At 44.8% G+C, this 17,854-nt stretch overlaps 1 protein-coding gene across 1 annotated transcript; it reads left to right on the top strand.

Annotated features, from left to right (window-relative positions):
• Positions 1 to 1,043: 1,043 nt before the first annotated feature.
• On the top strand, positions 1,044 to 1,859 carry LOC135372670 (BEN domain-containing protein 5-like). The gene is made up of 4 exons (XM_064606168.1): positions 1,044 to 1,128; positions 1,220 to 1,290; positions 1,427 to 1,649; positions 1,705 to 1,859. The coding sequence occupies exons 1-4, from the start codon at positions 1,053 to 1,055 to the stop codon at positions 1,857 to 1,859; spliced, it is 525 nt and encodes a 174-aa protein (XP_064462238.1). The 5' UTR covers positions 1,044 to 1,052.
• The last annotated feature ends 15,995 nt before the right edge of the window (positions 1,860 to 17,854 follow it).

Genomic DNA, 17,854 nt, shown 5'->3' with positions numbered 1-17,854 from the left:
ATGACTATGTAATTGCTGAAGGCACAACACCACCACTTTCGGTACCTAGACTACATTCTATGGCATTATGAGCCTGTTACCAGATTCGAAAACGAGACACTACACGTTTGATGTATGCATTTTGCATTGTATTCTAATTGTTTCTCAGTTGCACCACATTGCTCTGAATGCACGGAAAACACAACCTGAAAGAGCTGAAGCGTTAAAAGAGCAAAGAAAGCGTTTCAGTCACGACCATTTTTTCACACCAAGCCCTTAACCTGACTGCTAAAGCGCGCCATACAAAGTGATACACTCGACAGTTGTACACATGTCGCGGAATTTGATTGAAAATCACAACCGCGAGCAACTGTGGCAATGCCCGCAACTACCCGCCAGAGTCGCTTTGAAGTCATTGCAGTGCAACCTGCTAACTGGTTTGGAGAAGCGTCAACTGCCACACAGAGAGACAACTGGGAGCAGAAACTAAAAAGATAAAAAGTGCGAAAAGCGCCGACCACGATTGGAGCGTGATGTCTCTTGTAATCACGATGACATCACAATTCTCCTCGTTCTTGCATGTAAAGCGAGTTGAGTGGGTACGCACGCGTCAATGTTGGGAGCGTTTACTCCAAGAAAATACTGCGTACAGAGAATTTTCCTATGTTCGTTGTCAGCCGAGTTGCGTCCTTTTGTAATTCGCCAGAAACAGAAGATCTTTTGAATTTTTTCCTGCGCTCGTTAAATTTGAACGAACAAAGAGAGGCACAAGTAGCTGAAAAACAGCAAATGACACGTTGTGTGCACTCAAAAATATCCTGTACTGGTTGTTTTTCCTAAATTCACAGAAGCCTGCCCAGGGCCAGACAAACTGTGCCGTGATGAGGGACATCTTGCGACAGAAGCTAGCCGAGAAGAGAGCCCACCCTGTTATTGAGTACGAGTCTGAGGTCAGTGATTCTGATGATGGTGCTGTGGTACCGCAGAAGCTGTATGATGAACTACAAGAGCGCTATGTTGCAATGAAAGCACAAGTACGAGAGCTATAGTCGAAGGCTAGCTCATCGCCAAGCATGATGGAAGATCATTTGAAAGCTATCAGCACAACTTTAGCACGAGTTGAGGAAAAGATAGACCAACACGAATATGGTTAGTCTGATGGTGCACTTTGTCCTCTGTTTATTACATCCTAAATATGTTTTTTGGTAGATAATCTAATCTTGCACATAATTTCTTCCAGTATCCCCTGAAACAACCATGCTATCAGAGCCTCCTCTCAAAAAAGCTAACTTTCAGACGGATGGAGTCACTGTGAGTACTGAGGTTCCACATACCATTTACAGTACAACCCTACTATAGTGCTAAATATCCTGCATAGAGTGCAAAACTATTTTTAATGGCTTCTTGTGTGTCAGTTGAGACACCTCCTGCGTACTTGCATTTGCAGGTAACCATCAATGAAACTGTGTCAATGCCACTCGATCAGTGGCTGCACTGTCAAAGAGAAAAGAAAGAGAGTCTTTTTGTGCGGAGCATGGCACTGGCTTTGTGGGGGAAGGATACACTCAAGAACAGGTCGACAGAAGGACGGGTGTCGAATCGGTTTAGAAAGCAACCTGAAGCTACGGCAAAACCCCAACTCTCACCAGAAAAAATTGGTGTCCTAGAAGGTTCGTAATTCAGTAAATACCTGCAATTCATTTACAGCCACTTTCTTTGTTGCAGACTGCTTTGAGGACTGGCTCGTGAAGCGTGGTGCCAGTGGTCCATGCTTGAAAGAAAGGTTGAACTCCCTGAAAGGCCACCTGATTTCAGCTCTACTGGATGCTGCAAGACCAGCAAAAGACACACCGACCACACCCACAAATGCCACCTCATAAGGACCTTATTTCTGCTGGAGTTTCTGGTAAATATTCCTTGTACCGTGACATTTCTACACATGTGTGTCACAGTATGTTCTATTCTGACAGCCACATGGGTGACATAAATCCCCCCCAGCGGGTGCTTCTTGCAAAACCACCACTTTGTCCTGATCGCATGTCTTAGAAAAGTGTATTTTGAGGTCGTGTGACATTATATCTCGTTTTGCTGCTTATTTGCTTTATGCTGCTTACATATTTCCGTTGCCATCAAGCCAAGAGATGAACTTGTTTTGCCAACGCAAAGCATGCGGTTCTTCCACAACGTGGTACCCCATTTCTCGTTAAAGTACATTGCATCGGCCAGTGAGCCTTATTGTCATCACATCTTTGGAACTTGTCAAGAGTACGAGGCTTTATGTGCAAAAACTGCGCGTTTTACTGCCACATTATCAGAAAAAATAATTACAGTGATCGAAAGACATCGAAAGCGTTGTGCAGAAGCAACTGCATTGTTTGCAAATGGGTTGGCTGAAGGTCACGTGTGCCTTGACGTTTGCTGCGATGTGCGACAAGGACCTGTCTGGGATGCATTGTATCTACTGAGAAATGCATTGGATGCCACCCCTGTGCTGACTGCTCTGCAGCACTTTCACAATTTAAATTTTTTGTTTTATTTTGACATGACTTGAATGTCACAGGTGTTGGGAGCATGTATGTATTGTTAAGCTAAACATTACAGTTAAAACGACAATTTCGTCTCGCCCACCATCCCTCGGGCATTGTCTGTTTACTGAACCATCACAATCATATCATCTTGCTGCTTCACCACTGGAGTCACCGCTGCAGTGGCCACTGACTACCCCCAGCCCAATGCCGGTGGTACCAGTGACCCTTGGCAGTTTAGCACCGGGAACCTAGAACGTCATCAGCACTGACCTCCGAACAGCAGAGCATCACCATTGTCTATGTCATGAGCATTCCCAGTGCCCGGGCCATCAACATCGCGCGGGTCATCACCGTTCTTCGCCGTCATGCCTATGGACTGTGCGCAGCATGGTTACATAATAGGGATGGTTTACTGAAGTATCAGTAACAAATACCACTGAGAGTGTGTCAGTGTGTCCTTGTTTTTGCTACAGAATTTCAAACGTTTATCATGCGCAAATGAACTTACTAATGTCAACACTAAAAGCAGTTCTGTGATGTGAGTAGCCATTGTTGAGCAAATGACTTTGGTAACATTTATGAAACCTCGGCCATACGTTTTAGAAGATTGTGGTAGCGAAATGGCTACTAGTTGCAGTTGAAGGGAGTAAAATGTGTTGTGGTCCCTTCAGTGACTAGCATCATCTGGTAGCTTTTCCTCAGACCTGCGAGTTCTCACACCACCTGTCTTGCATTGTGCTCTTCCTGCAGGTTGTCCTCATATATTCGCAGCAGAAGAAGGATCCCACTGCTGCCTGTGATGCAGGAGGTCAAGTAATCACAGCACCTGCACACAGATCCAGTCCACAGACCTGGACGGCATACCTAGGCATATTTTACATGTACACTTCAAGTACTGCAAGTTTCAACTCTGCAATGCAAGACTATATCTGTCTGAATTTATGACACTGACTTGTACCAGTAAGCTTTGTTTGCGGACAGTACAATGATTGGTCCATGTCTAGTTTAGGTCCGCCACTCGATTTCAACCTTGAAATCTCCATACCTGGATGTAATTATGGAAGGTGCATCATAATCTGCAATTAATATGCGGCGCTCGGCCCCACAAATTCCTCGAGAGACCCGTGATTCACGGAAAGTTTCAGCAGCGGCGGCCATGCGCCAATTGTTTACCTACATTCCCGGCCGCAGATGGCTGTTTTACATTTTTCTGAAGCGTCTGCCACCAAAACACAACTTCACAGATATCTGAGACTGTATTGTCCCTGTGAGGCACTTAGCCTCCTTGCACTAGTGCATTTGCTGTCAAGTATAGTTGCCCCGTCATTATTTCTTCAGGAGGTCAATGAAAACGGTGATATCTATAAGAGAAGGTGTGTTTTGGTGGCAGACGCTTCAAAAAATGTAATACGGCCATCTGCGGCCACTCTGAATGAAATGCAAGCGTCAAATGCACTTCCATAGCATGCCCGGCTGCTGTCTGCTAGCGGAAGGGGTATGCGTTCCCAGCGACAGGCGAGAGAGAACAGGTGAAAAGAATGCCGGGAAGAGAGTGAGGTGTGTGTAGGCACTCGTAGGTACACAATGGGCACATGGAGGTGACATGGCCGCCTCTGCCGAAACATTTCGTGAATCACAGGTCTCTAGAGGAATTTGTGGGGTCGAGCGCCGCATATTAATTGCAGATTATGATGCACCTTGCATAATTACTTCCAGGTATGGAGATTTCAAGGTTGAAATCGAGTGGCGGACCTAAACCAGGCATGGACCCAATGATTAACTCGGGATGAACAATTAGTGTCAAGAACATGCCAAAATATGCACATTGTTATCTCATGCCGCTCTTCACGTGTCAAAATAAGGAACAGGGGCTACATTTGTACAGGTGTTGCAACAGGGTCATATTGCTGCATGATCTGAAGGTAGCAGCGTCCAATTTCGCGTTTATGGATAGCGCAACAATGCCCTAACCACCAAAGGATGTGTTTAGTACGTTTATATCCTTAACATATTACAGGCAACACATGTGTTGCAGGCTGTAAGAGTTAAATGCAATGCGCACACCCAAAAACTTAATTGACACACGAAGCAGCAGGGCGTTTGGGCATTTTGCAAAATAACACAGGTTTGTGTGCACGTGTCACCAAGGCTGCTATGGTTGTTAATCCCATGTGCCACCTTTTTGCTCCTTTGCACATTTTCAGTGTTTCAAAGTTCAAAGCGTTCAAAGTCAAACAAATGTTTCATACTCTTTAAATACTTATTTTATTCACATGAGAGTGCGAGACTTCTCCCATTTTTGCCTGTTTTTTTTTTTTTTTCAAAGTGTTTCAACATGTAATTGAGAAACTACGTGCCTCAATGGGTATACTTCCCTATGTTCCTGCCTTACATGGTGCATGTTTCTGTTATGATGTGGACTTAGCTGTGATAATATCAAAGTTCATTATACCTGTGATAGCATGAACGCACATTTATCTGCGAGACTCTGCAGTAAAGTGACATACTTTTCAGAAGTCTCTTGTGATTCAAGAGCCATGTGTTAAATATTTGCCTGTAGGTTTTCTCTAGTCATTTTTGATTGCTTTTGGTTGCAGAATAGTTTTGTCCATATAATGACAATTTTTCCTTTACCCAGCTGCAATATTGCATCCCATGTGTTACCTGCGGGTACAAGATGTCATGCTTTCATATGCTTTGCAAATAAACATTCATCAGAAATTTCATACGGAGTGGAGCCCTGTTATTGAAATCGCCATTAGTACCCACTGCAAAAGTAGTGTATTGCAATGAGATAACAAATATGAAAAGTACATTGGCAATTGGAATTTCATGCCAACTTGAATTGGAATATCGATGGTAGTGCACGTTGGCCCAATGAGAAGAAAGGATGGCAGTCAATGGGAGTTCCATGTGAAGTTTCCAATTGAAACTCATTCAGGTCCGCACCTGGTTCACATTGGAGCCAGTTGAAAAATCCTGGATTTTAATATGGTATTTGTCCAAAATTGTCGGTTCGGAATTGGAAAATTCCGTGACTTTTAATGAGAATTCTCCATGTGATGTCCACTTAAACTGAATGAGATTTCCGGGCTATTTTGAATTGGACCATTACAGCAGGGGTCATGCGCTCTTCGTGCACAGCGCTTCGAATTTCTGTAACGAACTGCGCCGACAGCTCAACAACTGCAACACACTCGTAGAACAATACGAATGCCAATGGATTATGGAAAAGGCCAAACGAGAACCATATACAGCGCCTAACGAACCACACAATAACAAACGAAAACCACACACAAACGAAACTACCTTACAAAAACAACGCGCTCACGTGATGGGGATAGCGATGACGATGTGTAGTTCCTTCGCTTGCGAGGTGTCGCCATGCAAACGAAGACCGAAACCACCGTGAGAACACTGCGCAGTATTCGCCACTTCTAAATGTGGGAACTCCTGCTATTCAGTAAAAGTCCCTTCTTTGGCTGAGGAGCGAAATTTGTCATTGTCTACACCCAAGAAACTGTTCCGTATATACACTCTAAATCGTTTTACACCTTAAAGGGTGTAAATCAAAATGTTCATGGCGCATACCTTTTAAGGTGTATTTTAACACCCTCGTGGCAATTGGGGTGTAAAGGTTGTAACGCCGAATAAAACTGCTGGGTTCGTGGCAATATGCTAGTAACCGTGTATTCACAATTACCAGCATATTGCATACAATCACATTGAGGTCCATATATGTATGTATATCAAGCTGATTAAATGTGTGTGTAAACATGCGCAGCCGACATGCAGAAAATCATGTATGGCGTGGCAGCTGTGCTGGCATATCTGCAAAGTTCTCGGCCCATGGAGTAACCCTGGACATCAGTGCTGTGCACTTGGCGCTTTTCTTTCCTTTCTGAGGGCCACCGGCCTCCTTCACGAACTGTAGGGATCCTTCACTCGTCATCCTTTCATATGACCCTTTTTAGAATGGGGTAGGGTCCTGCACTCAACGCAAGGAAACATCCCACACCACCATCATCATCCATTCATCTATGCTGTTGTTGTTGTTGTGCATGGCGATGAAGCATGGCAGCTGTATATAGCTTTTCGTGAGATCGTAGACCTTCTCATGAGCAGGCACCTTCCGCATATGCATGTTCATTACTTAAAACGTTGCATTTATGCGTTTCTTCAAGGCTTTGCATTGTTGTACCCACAAATATCTAACCCCTGTACATTGTTCATTATCCGCGACTTATCAGGATGTTTGGTCCTCTCCTAGCTGTATCGTGTATGCGTTTCGAAGGGAAACACCTGCATTTTAAGATGTTGCTAGAAAAACTCGACATTTTAAGAACATAACCCTTTCATTAGCAAGAAGACATCAATTTTATCAAAACTATGTGTGGTCGCAGCCCTTCATCACAAATGCCACATCTACTGATGGTTCCAAGGAGATACTACTTCAACATGCCCCAGAAGCAATTCAGAGTTATATTCATGACCGTGATATTCACGCACAATCTATTGTCTATGTAAAAAGTGCAGATCATAATGATCATAATCACATTTGCTGTTGGCTGTGCTGTTGCCAAAGAATCTTCCGAGGAGGACTTACCCATGTTCGTTGAGATTACAGACATATATGATATTAACTCTGATACTATTTTTCTTATACAAACATTAACTACAGTTGAGTATGAGCACTATCATGCATTTGTTCTGTCTTGCAATGAGGAGCAACGTGTTTTAAGAAATTTAGGCACTATCTCAACAGATCTTCTAAATCTGTAGATGGTAGACGTGTTGTAAATCCACGCCATGCACTTTTGTAATGTAACTTCCCGTTCCCGGTTGTTGTATACATTTACTTTTGTTCATGTGAACGAGAATAAACATACCCCTTCCTACACCCAGGCGACACACTTATCACCATATTTCACCTGAGGGTGTAGTACACCATTGTTACACTCTCAGGAACTTCCAAAACAAAGTTGTAGGGTGTGAAAGGGGTGTGATCTTTGTTAATACAACTATTTTGCACCTTTAAAGGTGTGAAACGATTTAGAGTGTACGCGTGTCTCACCTAAAGTGATAAAAAATTCTGACGACGTACTCGCCGGAGGAATGTGCGACTTTCGGCAATTACTTTCTGGAAACTTTTCCAGCCATCTAAGAGGACTTTCAACAATTTTTAATTGAGGGAAATCTATTTTTCCCACTTAACTTTCAACATTGACAAGCGAACCCTACTTTCTTACAGAAATATGAAGTACTGCACCGATAACCGCAGGTCCGACAAAAAGTATACACAGGACAGCAACAGAAGTAGTCGAAAAAAATAGTGAAAGTGCTGCTTTAGCCTCACTTGCTTAATTATTAAGAAGCGCACATGGAAGGTGCGGCAGAAGGAGGAAGTGTCCCCACCTTCACCCGTTTCTTTTTTTTTTTTTTGTAATAAGACGGTCGTCACCACAATCAAAGTCAAAGCGTGGGAAATAAATGTAAAACGAGGCGGGAACATGTCCTCCTCCCACCACACCTGCTGTGCACGTTTCTTTGCGATACTCAAGCCGGCACGACAAAAGCGGCATTTTTATATTTTTTTCGACTATTTCTGTTGCGATACTCTGCATAATGTTTTGTTGGGTCTGCGGTTATCCGTAGAGAAGTTCGCTTGGCAATTTTCAATGTTCAATTGGAAAAATAAATTTCCCTCAGTGAAAAATTGTCCAAAACCTTCCTAAATAAAGGCAAAATTTTCCAGAAGGTAATTGCCGAAGGTTCCACAATCCTCCGGCGAGTACGTCGCCAGTTATAATTTTTATCGCTGGATGAAACACCCTGTATTTACTCACGTAACATATTTATTTGTGAACGTGTCTCAATTATTCCAGATACTACTCATAGCAAGCGCTCGACTACAGGAAGGCCATGCCCATGTGACAATATTTTGATGTACATTTTTCATTAGATGTGCTATTTCAAGGGTATATATATATATATATGTTTGAAATAATATCAGTTTCACGTCCACTATAAATAGCCAGAGGACATCCTATGGATGGTAGTTGATGAAAAAGACGTTTGGACATATCCGGGATGTCCATCGGACGTCAGTGGTTCTCTGGGCGCGCAGGTGATATGGAGTGCATGTAGGAGGACTGTAATTGCGCCCTCTCCAGAAATCCTTCCCTCCCTCAATCTGTAGGTGATACACTGAACTGAGTAATTTTTCAGTTCTGACGCAGCAGCCGATCAGGTGCCTCATGGCATAGGCTGGCAAGGCTGGTTGGTTGTTCATAGCACACAAATTTTCCCTCCCTAATGAGAAGGAGAACTAATGATGTCACACGAGGAGATCATCTGGCTCGGGCACCGCTTTCAAGCAGCCTTTCTTTTGTTTTATTTTTGTTCAGTTGACTGACCTGAGACTACATATGCACCCAAATGCTGGGCTGTGGCTCCTCATGGACCACATGGAGAACAAAAAAAAAGGTTTGAAACCAGGTTAGTCACCTTGTTGCCCCTTTAATGTGTAGCACAACTTTCACGTTACAGGGAGCAGTCATAGCACCATTTTTACCCGACACAATATAATATTGATAGAGTGAACCTGCATGCAATGACAACTTAGTTCAGGTTCATTTGTAATGGACCCCCATGTATTTTCTTTTCCACCTTATAACTGAGACAATGAAGAACCTGAGAAATGGGCTGACTACACAAAACATGAATGCAGTCTGAATTGTTGGCTTAATGCACTACACCTTCTTGAAAACGAAACTGCCACACTTCGTGATGTAAGTTCAAAATTGAAAACATAGGATACAGATTCCCAGATTTTACTAGTTCGTTATGAATAGAGCCTGAAGTTTTGGGGGAACATTTTTTTCTAAATTCGTGGAGTAAAAGTCGGGTAAATGAACATGTGCTCCAATTTCATGCGAATTCGGGTAGGAAAACTTCCAGTGTGCTAAATTCAGGAAAGAATCTGGCTCGGTTACTCTATCTGTACTGGTTCGGTACAAACGGTGATGTATACTGCATCTGCTGTAAAACAAGCGTGCGTGCCTACGGACGTCTAAATCAGGGCAATTTGCCGGGTAAAAACCGGGCTTCACCCTAAAGGGGGCAACCCTCAATTCGGGGTGCAAATTCAGGGAAGAATCAGGCTAAACCCTAAAACTTCAGGCTCTAGTTATGAAGCACTGTAAGATCTACTTCTAGAGGGGATCAACTGGTGCATTGAAGGTACAGACAGCGTGAATAATTAGTGGTCCAACCAACTTTGCTATTCGCGATTCCAATGAACTATAGGTGGCGCCGCGAACTTCCAAGATGGCGGACGAAAGGAGGTCTCCCGAGCGAAGCAAGCGTAGTCGGCAAGGTGTCGGCCTAATTATGTTCATCTGTTTCAGTTTTTAATACCCACAAATTGGCATCTTTCATGGAAAAGGGAATTAACTTTATCATCTGGTCATCTCATACTGTGCAGTTCAACTCAGAGAAGTAGGCAAAAAGTTCCTGTCCTCGAAGTTCGTTTCCAAAAGTCGGGAGTCGAGTGAATAAAGGAGGCATTTTAGAATTTAAGAAGGCAAAGCAGAGATATGTTTCCAAGGAGAGTGACATTCCATGCGTTTTCAAATGTGGATTACTAGTCTGCAAGCAATACCATGTTTGAGTTTCTCCTCCGATGGTCCCTCGTATTTACGTGTGAGTGTTGCAATCAAGGGAACAACAGCACCGTTGGAAGTGTAGTGTTTCTATTAACTGATACTTTTTGTCGGAACATAGAGAAGTAATCATAAAGTTGTAATGCACAAGTTAACGTTCACATGGGCATTTGCAACAGGTCAAGATAACACTTATTTTCTTTGTTTCGTGTGGTGAAGATAGCGTGCTCATATGACGTTAGCTCTGACCCTGATGTTTTCAGAACTCTCTGACTGTATGTCAAAGGTATACGTGAGCAATACATATTTTGAAAACCCTTGGTGTACATGCGTATATCTGACACCCTGTCTTCACTTTACACCATACATGTGCAGCTATTTAACATGCATTATGCTGTGCGGTGAACATCTGGGCGCTGGAAGAGACGCTCTGGCAAAGTGAAATATTCGTTTTCTCTACCGCTCTTTGTATTTACGTACAACTTAGTGTGATATTTTTATCTTTGCGAGTCATTTATTGATAGGTGTGCGGCACTAGACAGAAGCTTTCAATCCCAGAGAACATCCGTAGTGGATGCTTGTCTACGACACATTAGTACGGTGATATTGTTTACTTTGCATGAGGTCCGAAAATGCATATATATCAACACAAAGAAATGCGGGTTCCTCGTTTGGTATTACTAAGATTAATATTAAGATAGTATCGTGGTAACAGAGTTGGTCCTGAAACTCGGTCGACACATGGGACCTCCGTTCCGTTCTTCTTGATTAGAGAAACAATTAAGAGAAAGCGTGGGGCATTTTCAACAGGCTGAGAATAAATTAGTAGTGCAACATTCCTCTTTTCGATGTCGATACATTCTTTGCTGCCGGCACTCTGTCCATAAGCAAGAGAAACGTGTATCGCCGTACCGCTTCCCTGTCCGGACCCGCTGCCGGACCTCCACTCGCAGCTTTCCGAAGTCGTAGTCAGGTGGCCACGGCTTAGCTGGAATCGCGAATAGAGGTGCTAGTATAACAACACTAACCTTTCAGAACAGCGGATAGTTTCAGGCTGCAGAAAGGTTTCTTCGCCTTCGCTCCGAAACACCTGTACTGCCGTCCGAAATCATCTCCAAGAAGGCGCCTCACTAGCGTTGCAACAGTGGACCTCAGATCACTTCCTTCAATGTAAGAAAGCGCAGACACCAGCAAGATAAATGAGTGATTATATTCCACTCACTTCAACAAGCAGTGTAACACGTCTGTGTACAAATATTCCCTTTGAACGGAATATATAGTGTTGAGGATTAAGATGGACACAGGAGGAACACGTGGAAACATGTTATAACTGCTACATAGCTGTTATAAAACAGATTAACACTCCTGAATTAATCGTGCCTCAGCTCTATGTGGCTGTCTACCAAGTCTGAACGGAACTGTCATCTTGAAGCCGAGCTTCAAAACTGGTGACGTCCTCTTCTGTAAGCAGTGCGAGGTCCTATGCACGCGCTCTGTTAAGGAGGAAATGAGCATGGCGAAACCTCGACGCCTGTGCACGGACGTAAATGAAATACTGTTGGCATTTTGCGAGCCGGGAAAAATTTTTTGTAGAGTTTACTAAAATACAGTTCATGCAGCAGTACAACTACGTCGTTGTGTTGGACACGGAGAGCGTACTCGAACCCAGTGGTGTTGGCATGCGACGTCACATTACCTCTAGCTGTGCTGTGCTTGTGGGCACCCACGACTCAAAGGTGATGCGCATTAGAACATTCCATGGGGAAGACACAGCAAAGCAGTGTGTGAAGGCACTCATGAAAATGCGCGATGAGATGATCGCTTTGAATGCTTGCCCTGCCACTATGGTGCTGAGCGATGAGCAACACGCAGAGCACAGTGCCACTACCCACTGCACTGTAAACAGGAGTTCACGAAAGATCTACCTCGTGTCTGGCACCATGATCATTCGAAGCACTGTCCCGCTGGCGCGACCAATTATGTCGCAACATTGTGTATCCCCTGCAATGTCGCGTGCACTACCAGAGAAAAATTGCCGATCATGGTCCACAGTTTGTCTTACGATTTGGCTGGGTTGTTATGTGAAGTTCACGTTCTCGGGTGGAAGCGACCTCCCTTCATTGTAGCCAGCTCCATGGAAAAAATGTGTTTGTTCGAAATTGGCACCTTCCTCTTCAGAGATACCATGTAGTACCTAAATTCGTCACTGGGGGAGCTTGTGGAAACTATCAAATGCATGGGGGCGCAGAGGCGCTGCAATGCCTTAAGCAGGTATTTGGAAACGACTACGAAATTTTGCTTAGTAAAGGTGTATTCCCGTACAGTGTACGATGAATTGGCCCTACCACAAAAATCCGCCTTTCGAAACGATCTAACTGGGTAAGATAAGTGACGAAGACTACCAGTACGCTCTGCATGTATTTGAACATTTTGGGTGCTCGAGTTTACAGGATTATAACGCATTGTACCTGAAAACGGATGCCCTGTTGCATGCAGACATAATGCAGCACTTCCGACGCCTGTGCTACGGTGCGCGTGGATTGCAATTGCTTCATTGCGTTTCTCTGGCGTCCTATTCGTGGCAATGCACCCTAAATTACACGCAGGTAAAATTGGAATTAATCACTGAAGAGGACATGTACAGAACCATTGAATCGGGTGTTAGAGGTGAACGTCATTTACGTGCCAACAACCCTCTGTGCAGTGGGTACGATCCTGATAAAGAGGAAGTGTACCCCATATCATACATAGATTGCAACAATCTTTATGGATTCAGTATGATAAAACACCTCCCAGTCGGTGATTTCGAATGGGTAGAGGATTTTAGCTCTGTGGATTTTATGCGTCACCCCACTGATTCAGACGTTGGCTATGTGTATGTATGTTTCTTGGAGTATCCAAAATCTATGCACGCACTGACACGGTACATTCCCCTGGCTCCTGAGAAGATGGTCGTCCCGAAGGATTGGCTCTCGCCATTTCAGCGAGGGCTTCTCGAAGAATTAATGTATCGGCCAGCTAACACCAAAAAGCTTTTGCTCACGTGCAAGGACAAGGTCGAGTACGTCGTTCATTATGCACTGCTCGCACTCTATTGTAGATTGGGTATGAGAGTGACGAAAATTCACAGAATTCTAAAATTTCGCCAGGCACCATTCCTTCGTCCCTACATCGAGGACAATGTTGCCAGACGCGTTGCCTCGAGCAGGACGTTCGAAAAAAATCTCTATAAACTCTCAAATAATGCGATATTCGGAAGAACGCTTTTAAATAGATTTAACATGTGGGACATTCGAGTAGCCTTCGATGAGGAGACGGCGAGTCGCCTCAGGAGTCGGGCGGAATGCATGAGGATGGAAATTTTGTCCCCGGATTGTGTCATGTACGAAATGCGCAAAAGAAAAGTGCGATGCGATTTCCCGCTCCAGATTGGGTTTATGATTTTGGAACTGAGTAAATTAACCATGTACTCATTCTACTACGAAACCCTCTTGAGTAAGCTCACTTGTCCAGTGATTACCTGTTACTTTGACACAGATTCTCTGATCCTTGGCCTATTCTGCAAGGACTACGAAGATCAGTTACGAGCAATCGCCGACCACTTAGATTTGTCTTCCTTCGACCGGGATCATCCACTGTACAGTGAAAAGAATCATGGGAGACTTGGGGCTTTCAAAAGCGAAACTGGTAGTGTACCTATCAAAGAAGTAATATGCTTGAAAGCTAAAATGTACTCCATCAAGCTAGCTAGAGAAAAGCAAATTGCAAGAGCTAAAGGGGTAAAGAAAAATATTGTACGCAAGCACCTCCTCCATGAGAAATACTGTGATACCTTATTCAACCACAGCAGCGTATCGAATGAGCAAGTGTCAATAGTTGGAAAGAAACAGTGCATGTACACCATCAGAAACGTCAAAAGAAGTCTGATGGCATATGACGACAAGCGATACCTCTGCAATGACATCGAATCCTACCCTTACGGAAGCTGTGAATATGCTAAGTTTAAATGTATGATGTAAATAGTGAAGCTCATAATGTTCTTTTTTCGCTCCAGAAGATGCGCAGGAAGAGAACTGATACTTCTGTGACATGCTGTTCTCTCATACGGTCTGGGATTGAGCCATGAACGGAGAAGGACGAATGCCTGGGTGATCCACATGGTACTTATGCGAAAAACGCCATAGATACAGGCGGAAATGTCCAGTGTGCCTGGAAGTGCCCCAGAGAGAACTACAATCTCTCTGAGAATGCCATGATGTGATTAATAAATGTTGAAAACTATTTCCCGTGTTTTTCTATGTCCCTACAGTTCCGAAGCATTATCCTGGCTTAACTAGAAAGCATCACAAGCCAATATGCAATTTGACCCATGAGCGGTTGTCTATGTTGTGGTTGAAATTATGAACCAATATGCAGTTGAAAGCATATGAGGGAGTAACCTGTGGGTGGAATTCACCAATCAGTATATGGAGCATGTACAATAGGCAGCCAATAAAATCCTGAGCCAATCACTAGGTTCAGAAATTGAGTCCTTGGATCAATAGAGAGGTGAGCAATTTGGGGGGCCTATGAGTAGACTTAGAAATTAATAGAATAGAATGTCCTGAGCAAACCACTAGGTTCAGAAATGAATAGAATAGGCCTTTTGGGTGTCTATGAGTACGTGAATTGATAGGGTGGCAACGAAGGATAGCCAATCAAGTAGACATTAGAGGGATCACCGTGAAGGGGCAGAGCCAAAAAGGGGGCTTGTCAATCAAAGTGGGGTCATCAATGACAGCTTGAACCATTCAGCATGAAGAGGCGGAGCCAAAAAGGGGGTCTGACAATCGAAGTGGGGCCAACAAATGGATGGCTTAGAAATGACTTGTGTTGGATTAGAATTGGGTGGTGGTAGATTAGAAATTCCTAGAACTGGATTAGAAAAAAATGGGTGTTGTGTGCCCCGGATCTATACTACTAGCATGTGGTCAGAACTTTGAATTTGATTTGAACTGAACAGGAAACAAAATTATGAAAAAAAAATTAAAAATTATGAACAAAACCTAGTGGACCTTTGAACTGTCGGTGTCAGGCAATGTGGAACTGTACGAGCATAAGACGACACAGTACGTGGAGCTGAAGGAGCCAAGGCTGCCATTGAACGTGGGGCTGGGGGTGGCAACGGCTTGTCCTGGTGATTCCCAGGGAAGTTATCGCTGCTTTTGCTGTCCTCGTCTGATCCTGATGTCAAAATCCGACGTGTCCTCTTCCGCTTCCCACGGCCACGCTCAGAACAGTTTAGCATTGTGTTATCAAATATTTTTGCAACTTAATAAGAGAAGCACATATACACATGATCTCGTTTGGTGGACGGCAGTACCTTGGGGGTCTGATGACACTAGTTCGTCGCTCTGTAGAGCCTTTGGAAGTAGAGCTTGTGCTTCGTCGTATGTGCCTGCCAATGTGGAAGTACACAGAAGTGAAAAGAATGACAATGCAGCAACCACAAGTGCTCATTCCGCAACAGTTCAATACAATCCAGGTGTTTAGACACTGCACACTACCTTCCCTTCGTGCCAAGGTCACTACCCTGTGGAAGGTATTTTCCCTGCACCACCCCACATCCTCTTGACACCCCTCAGAAATGAGACAACACACCAAAAAAGATTCTTCTGCGTCATTTCTTGTGAGAAATACGTTGAGGGCGTGAGACTCCCACCTCACCATACTCAAGAGAAAAAGAAAACGGGGAAATCCCTGCCCTGTAGTGCCATTTTCTGAAGGCATGCATCCACTGCAGCAGCAAACCTTTCGTTTTCAGAACTATCACATGAAGGACACTGAGCTCTGGGGATGGAGGGTACTGAGCGGGAAGGGTGGTAGTGTGGGCAATGGAGAAGAATGTGCTCGAGATCTTCAACAGCACCGCAGTGACTGCAGTGGGGCGAGTTAACTTGTCTCAAGCGGTAGCGCCACTGTGCTGTGAATGCCACGTAGAGGCGCATTCGATGAAGTAATGCGGTGTCTTGACGAGAGATACGTGGTGGCATGCGGAAAGCGAGCGCTGGGTCAACTCTGCTCAGCACGGCGGGAGGTACTATGTCGGCGGTCCGTTGGCGGGTAGCCAGAGGAGTCACAAGGCTTCGAAGTATGGACCGCCGATCACCTCTCAGCAGTGCAATACGCGTCCGTGTCCGAGACGTGAGAGCTGCTTCGGCGGCGCTGTCCGTCAGTTCACTGCCTTCGACAGCGCAATGGGCCGGAACCCATTGGAAAGCGAGCCTATATCCTGCTTCGTAGACAAGTTTGTCAGCGGTTAACACATCCCTAACCGAACGGGGCGGAGGAGCCTCGGATGCCAGAATTTTCAATTGCTTGCAACGCAGATGCTGAGTCAGTAAAGACCACCCAATTCCGGAGGGGGGGGGGGTGGAACAATGTGCTGCAAAAAGAAAAGTATGGCGTAGAGTTCCGCAGCTGTGGATGATGTACAATGCCAAAGGCGACGTCCTTCAACTAGGCCTTCGTTGGCGATGGCAAATGCTGACGCGGACTTGCCTTTTCGAGATGCACCATCGGTGTAAGCGGCGGTAGAGGTGGAAAATTTCGCATCTACGAGAGCATAAAAATGGGCTCGAAGGACTTGCGCGGGAACCTGAGCTCTGCCGATCTGGAGGTCAGGAAGACGTGCGAAGGTGGGTGGCACAGGCAGAGACCAGGGGGCGTTCGGCGGTGTGACAGTCCAAGGTGTGAAGCCGGTGAGAGCGCGGCGTGTCCTGTGCGCCACGCGATGGAAATCACTTTCAGGACGGTATCGAATTTTCCTGAGGAGTGGGTGACGGGGAACCTTCGCACGCAAACGTAGGAAATGTCGAGCCGTTTCCTGCTCACGGAGGACCTCCACCGGGATTTCTCCAGCTTCAGCTAGGACTCGCCGTGTTTCAGCCATTCTTGGAACGCCAAGGCAGCGACGAAGGCTTCGGGCGAACAAGGACCGAAGGGTATTATGAACTGCGGAGGGAACGACTGCAATTTTTTTCCTGGAAGTTCAGCAAAGTGTAAAGTTGTCTACACGATGATGGGCATCCCACGATATCCAAGCCGTTCCGAGGTGTATACCTCCAAATAAAGTGATCGAAATCCCCGTTGCAAAATAAACTGCTCGAAATAAATGTTTTGTGGTACCATACGATTGGAAATAAGCTGCCTAAAACGCACGGTCGCGCGCGAGTGAATGCCCATTGCAGACTTGAGCTAACTTGGACAAATAATGCAAACACCAAGCTTGGACTAACCTGATTATAAACAAGCCAACACACCGCTTTTCTTTGCGGCAACGTGCGAAATCTGTAAAAAGCTCTCCTGACCTGACCTTGGTTAGGCATCGATGAAACGCATTTCGATGAAATAGGCGGACAGCGCTGTTCCGGCGTGTCCGCCCTTCTAAGCCTAACGGTCGCACAAATATGGCTTTCATTCGGCAAAGCGACTTGGACAGACATAGAAAACTTGTGCCGAGAGGTGAAGTAGTGACAGCGGATTTTTAAACGTGGCGTGCATATTATCTTAAAAGCAATCGAGCACTTTCTTTGTTTGGAGACATTGCAATTCGAAACTGAGAATGTCGATAGGCCTCACGTTCAGGGTCCCAGTATCAAAATTCACAGCACCAAAACACCCAATTGCAATACCCCAGCTTAT

Source organism: Ornithodoros turicata, unplaced genomic scaffold (genome assembly GCF_037126465.1).
Source record: "Ornithodoros turicata isolate Travis unplaced genomic scaffold, ASM3712646v1 Chromosome16, whole genome shotgun sequence".
In the NCBI taxonomy this organism is placed as follows: domain Eukaryota; kingdom Metazoa; phylum Arthropoda; class Arachnida; order Ixodida; family Argasidae; genus Ornithodoros; species Ornithodoros turicata.
This window is presented reverse-complemented; position numbering and strand designations above follow the sequence as displayed.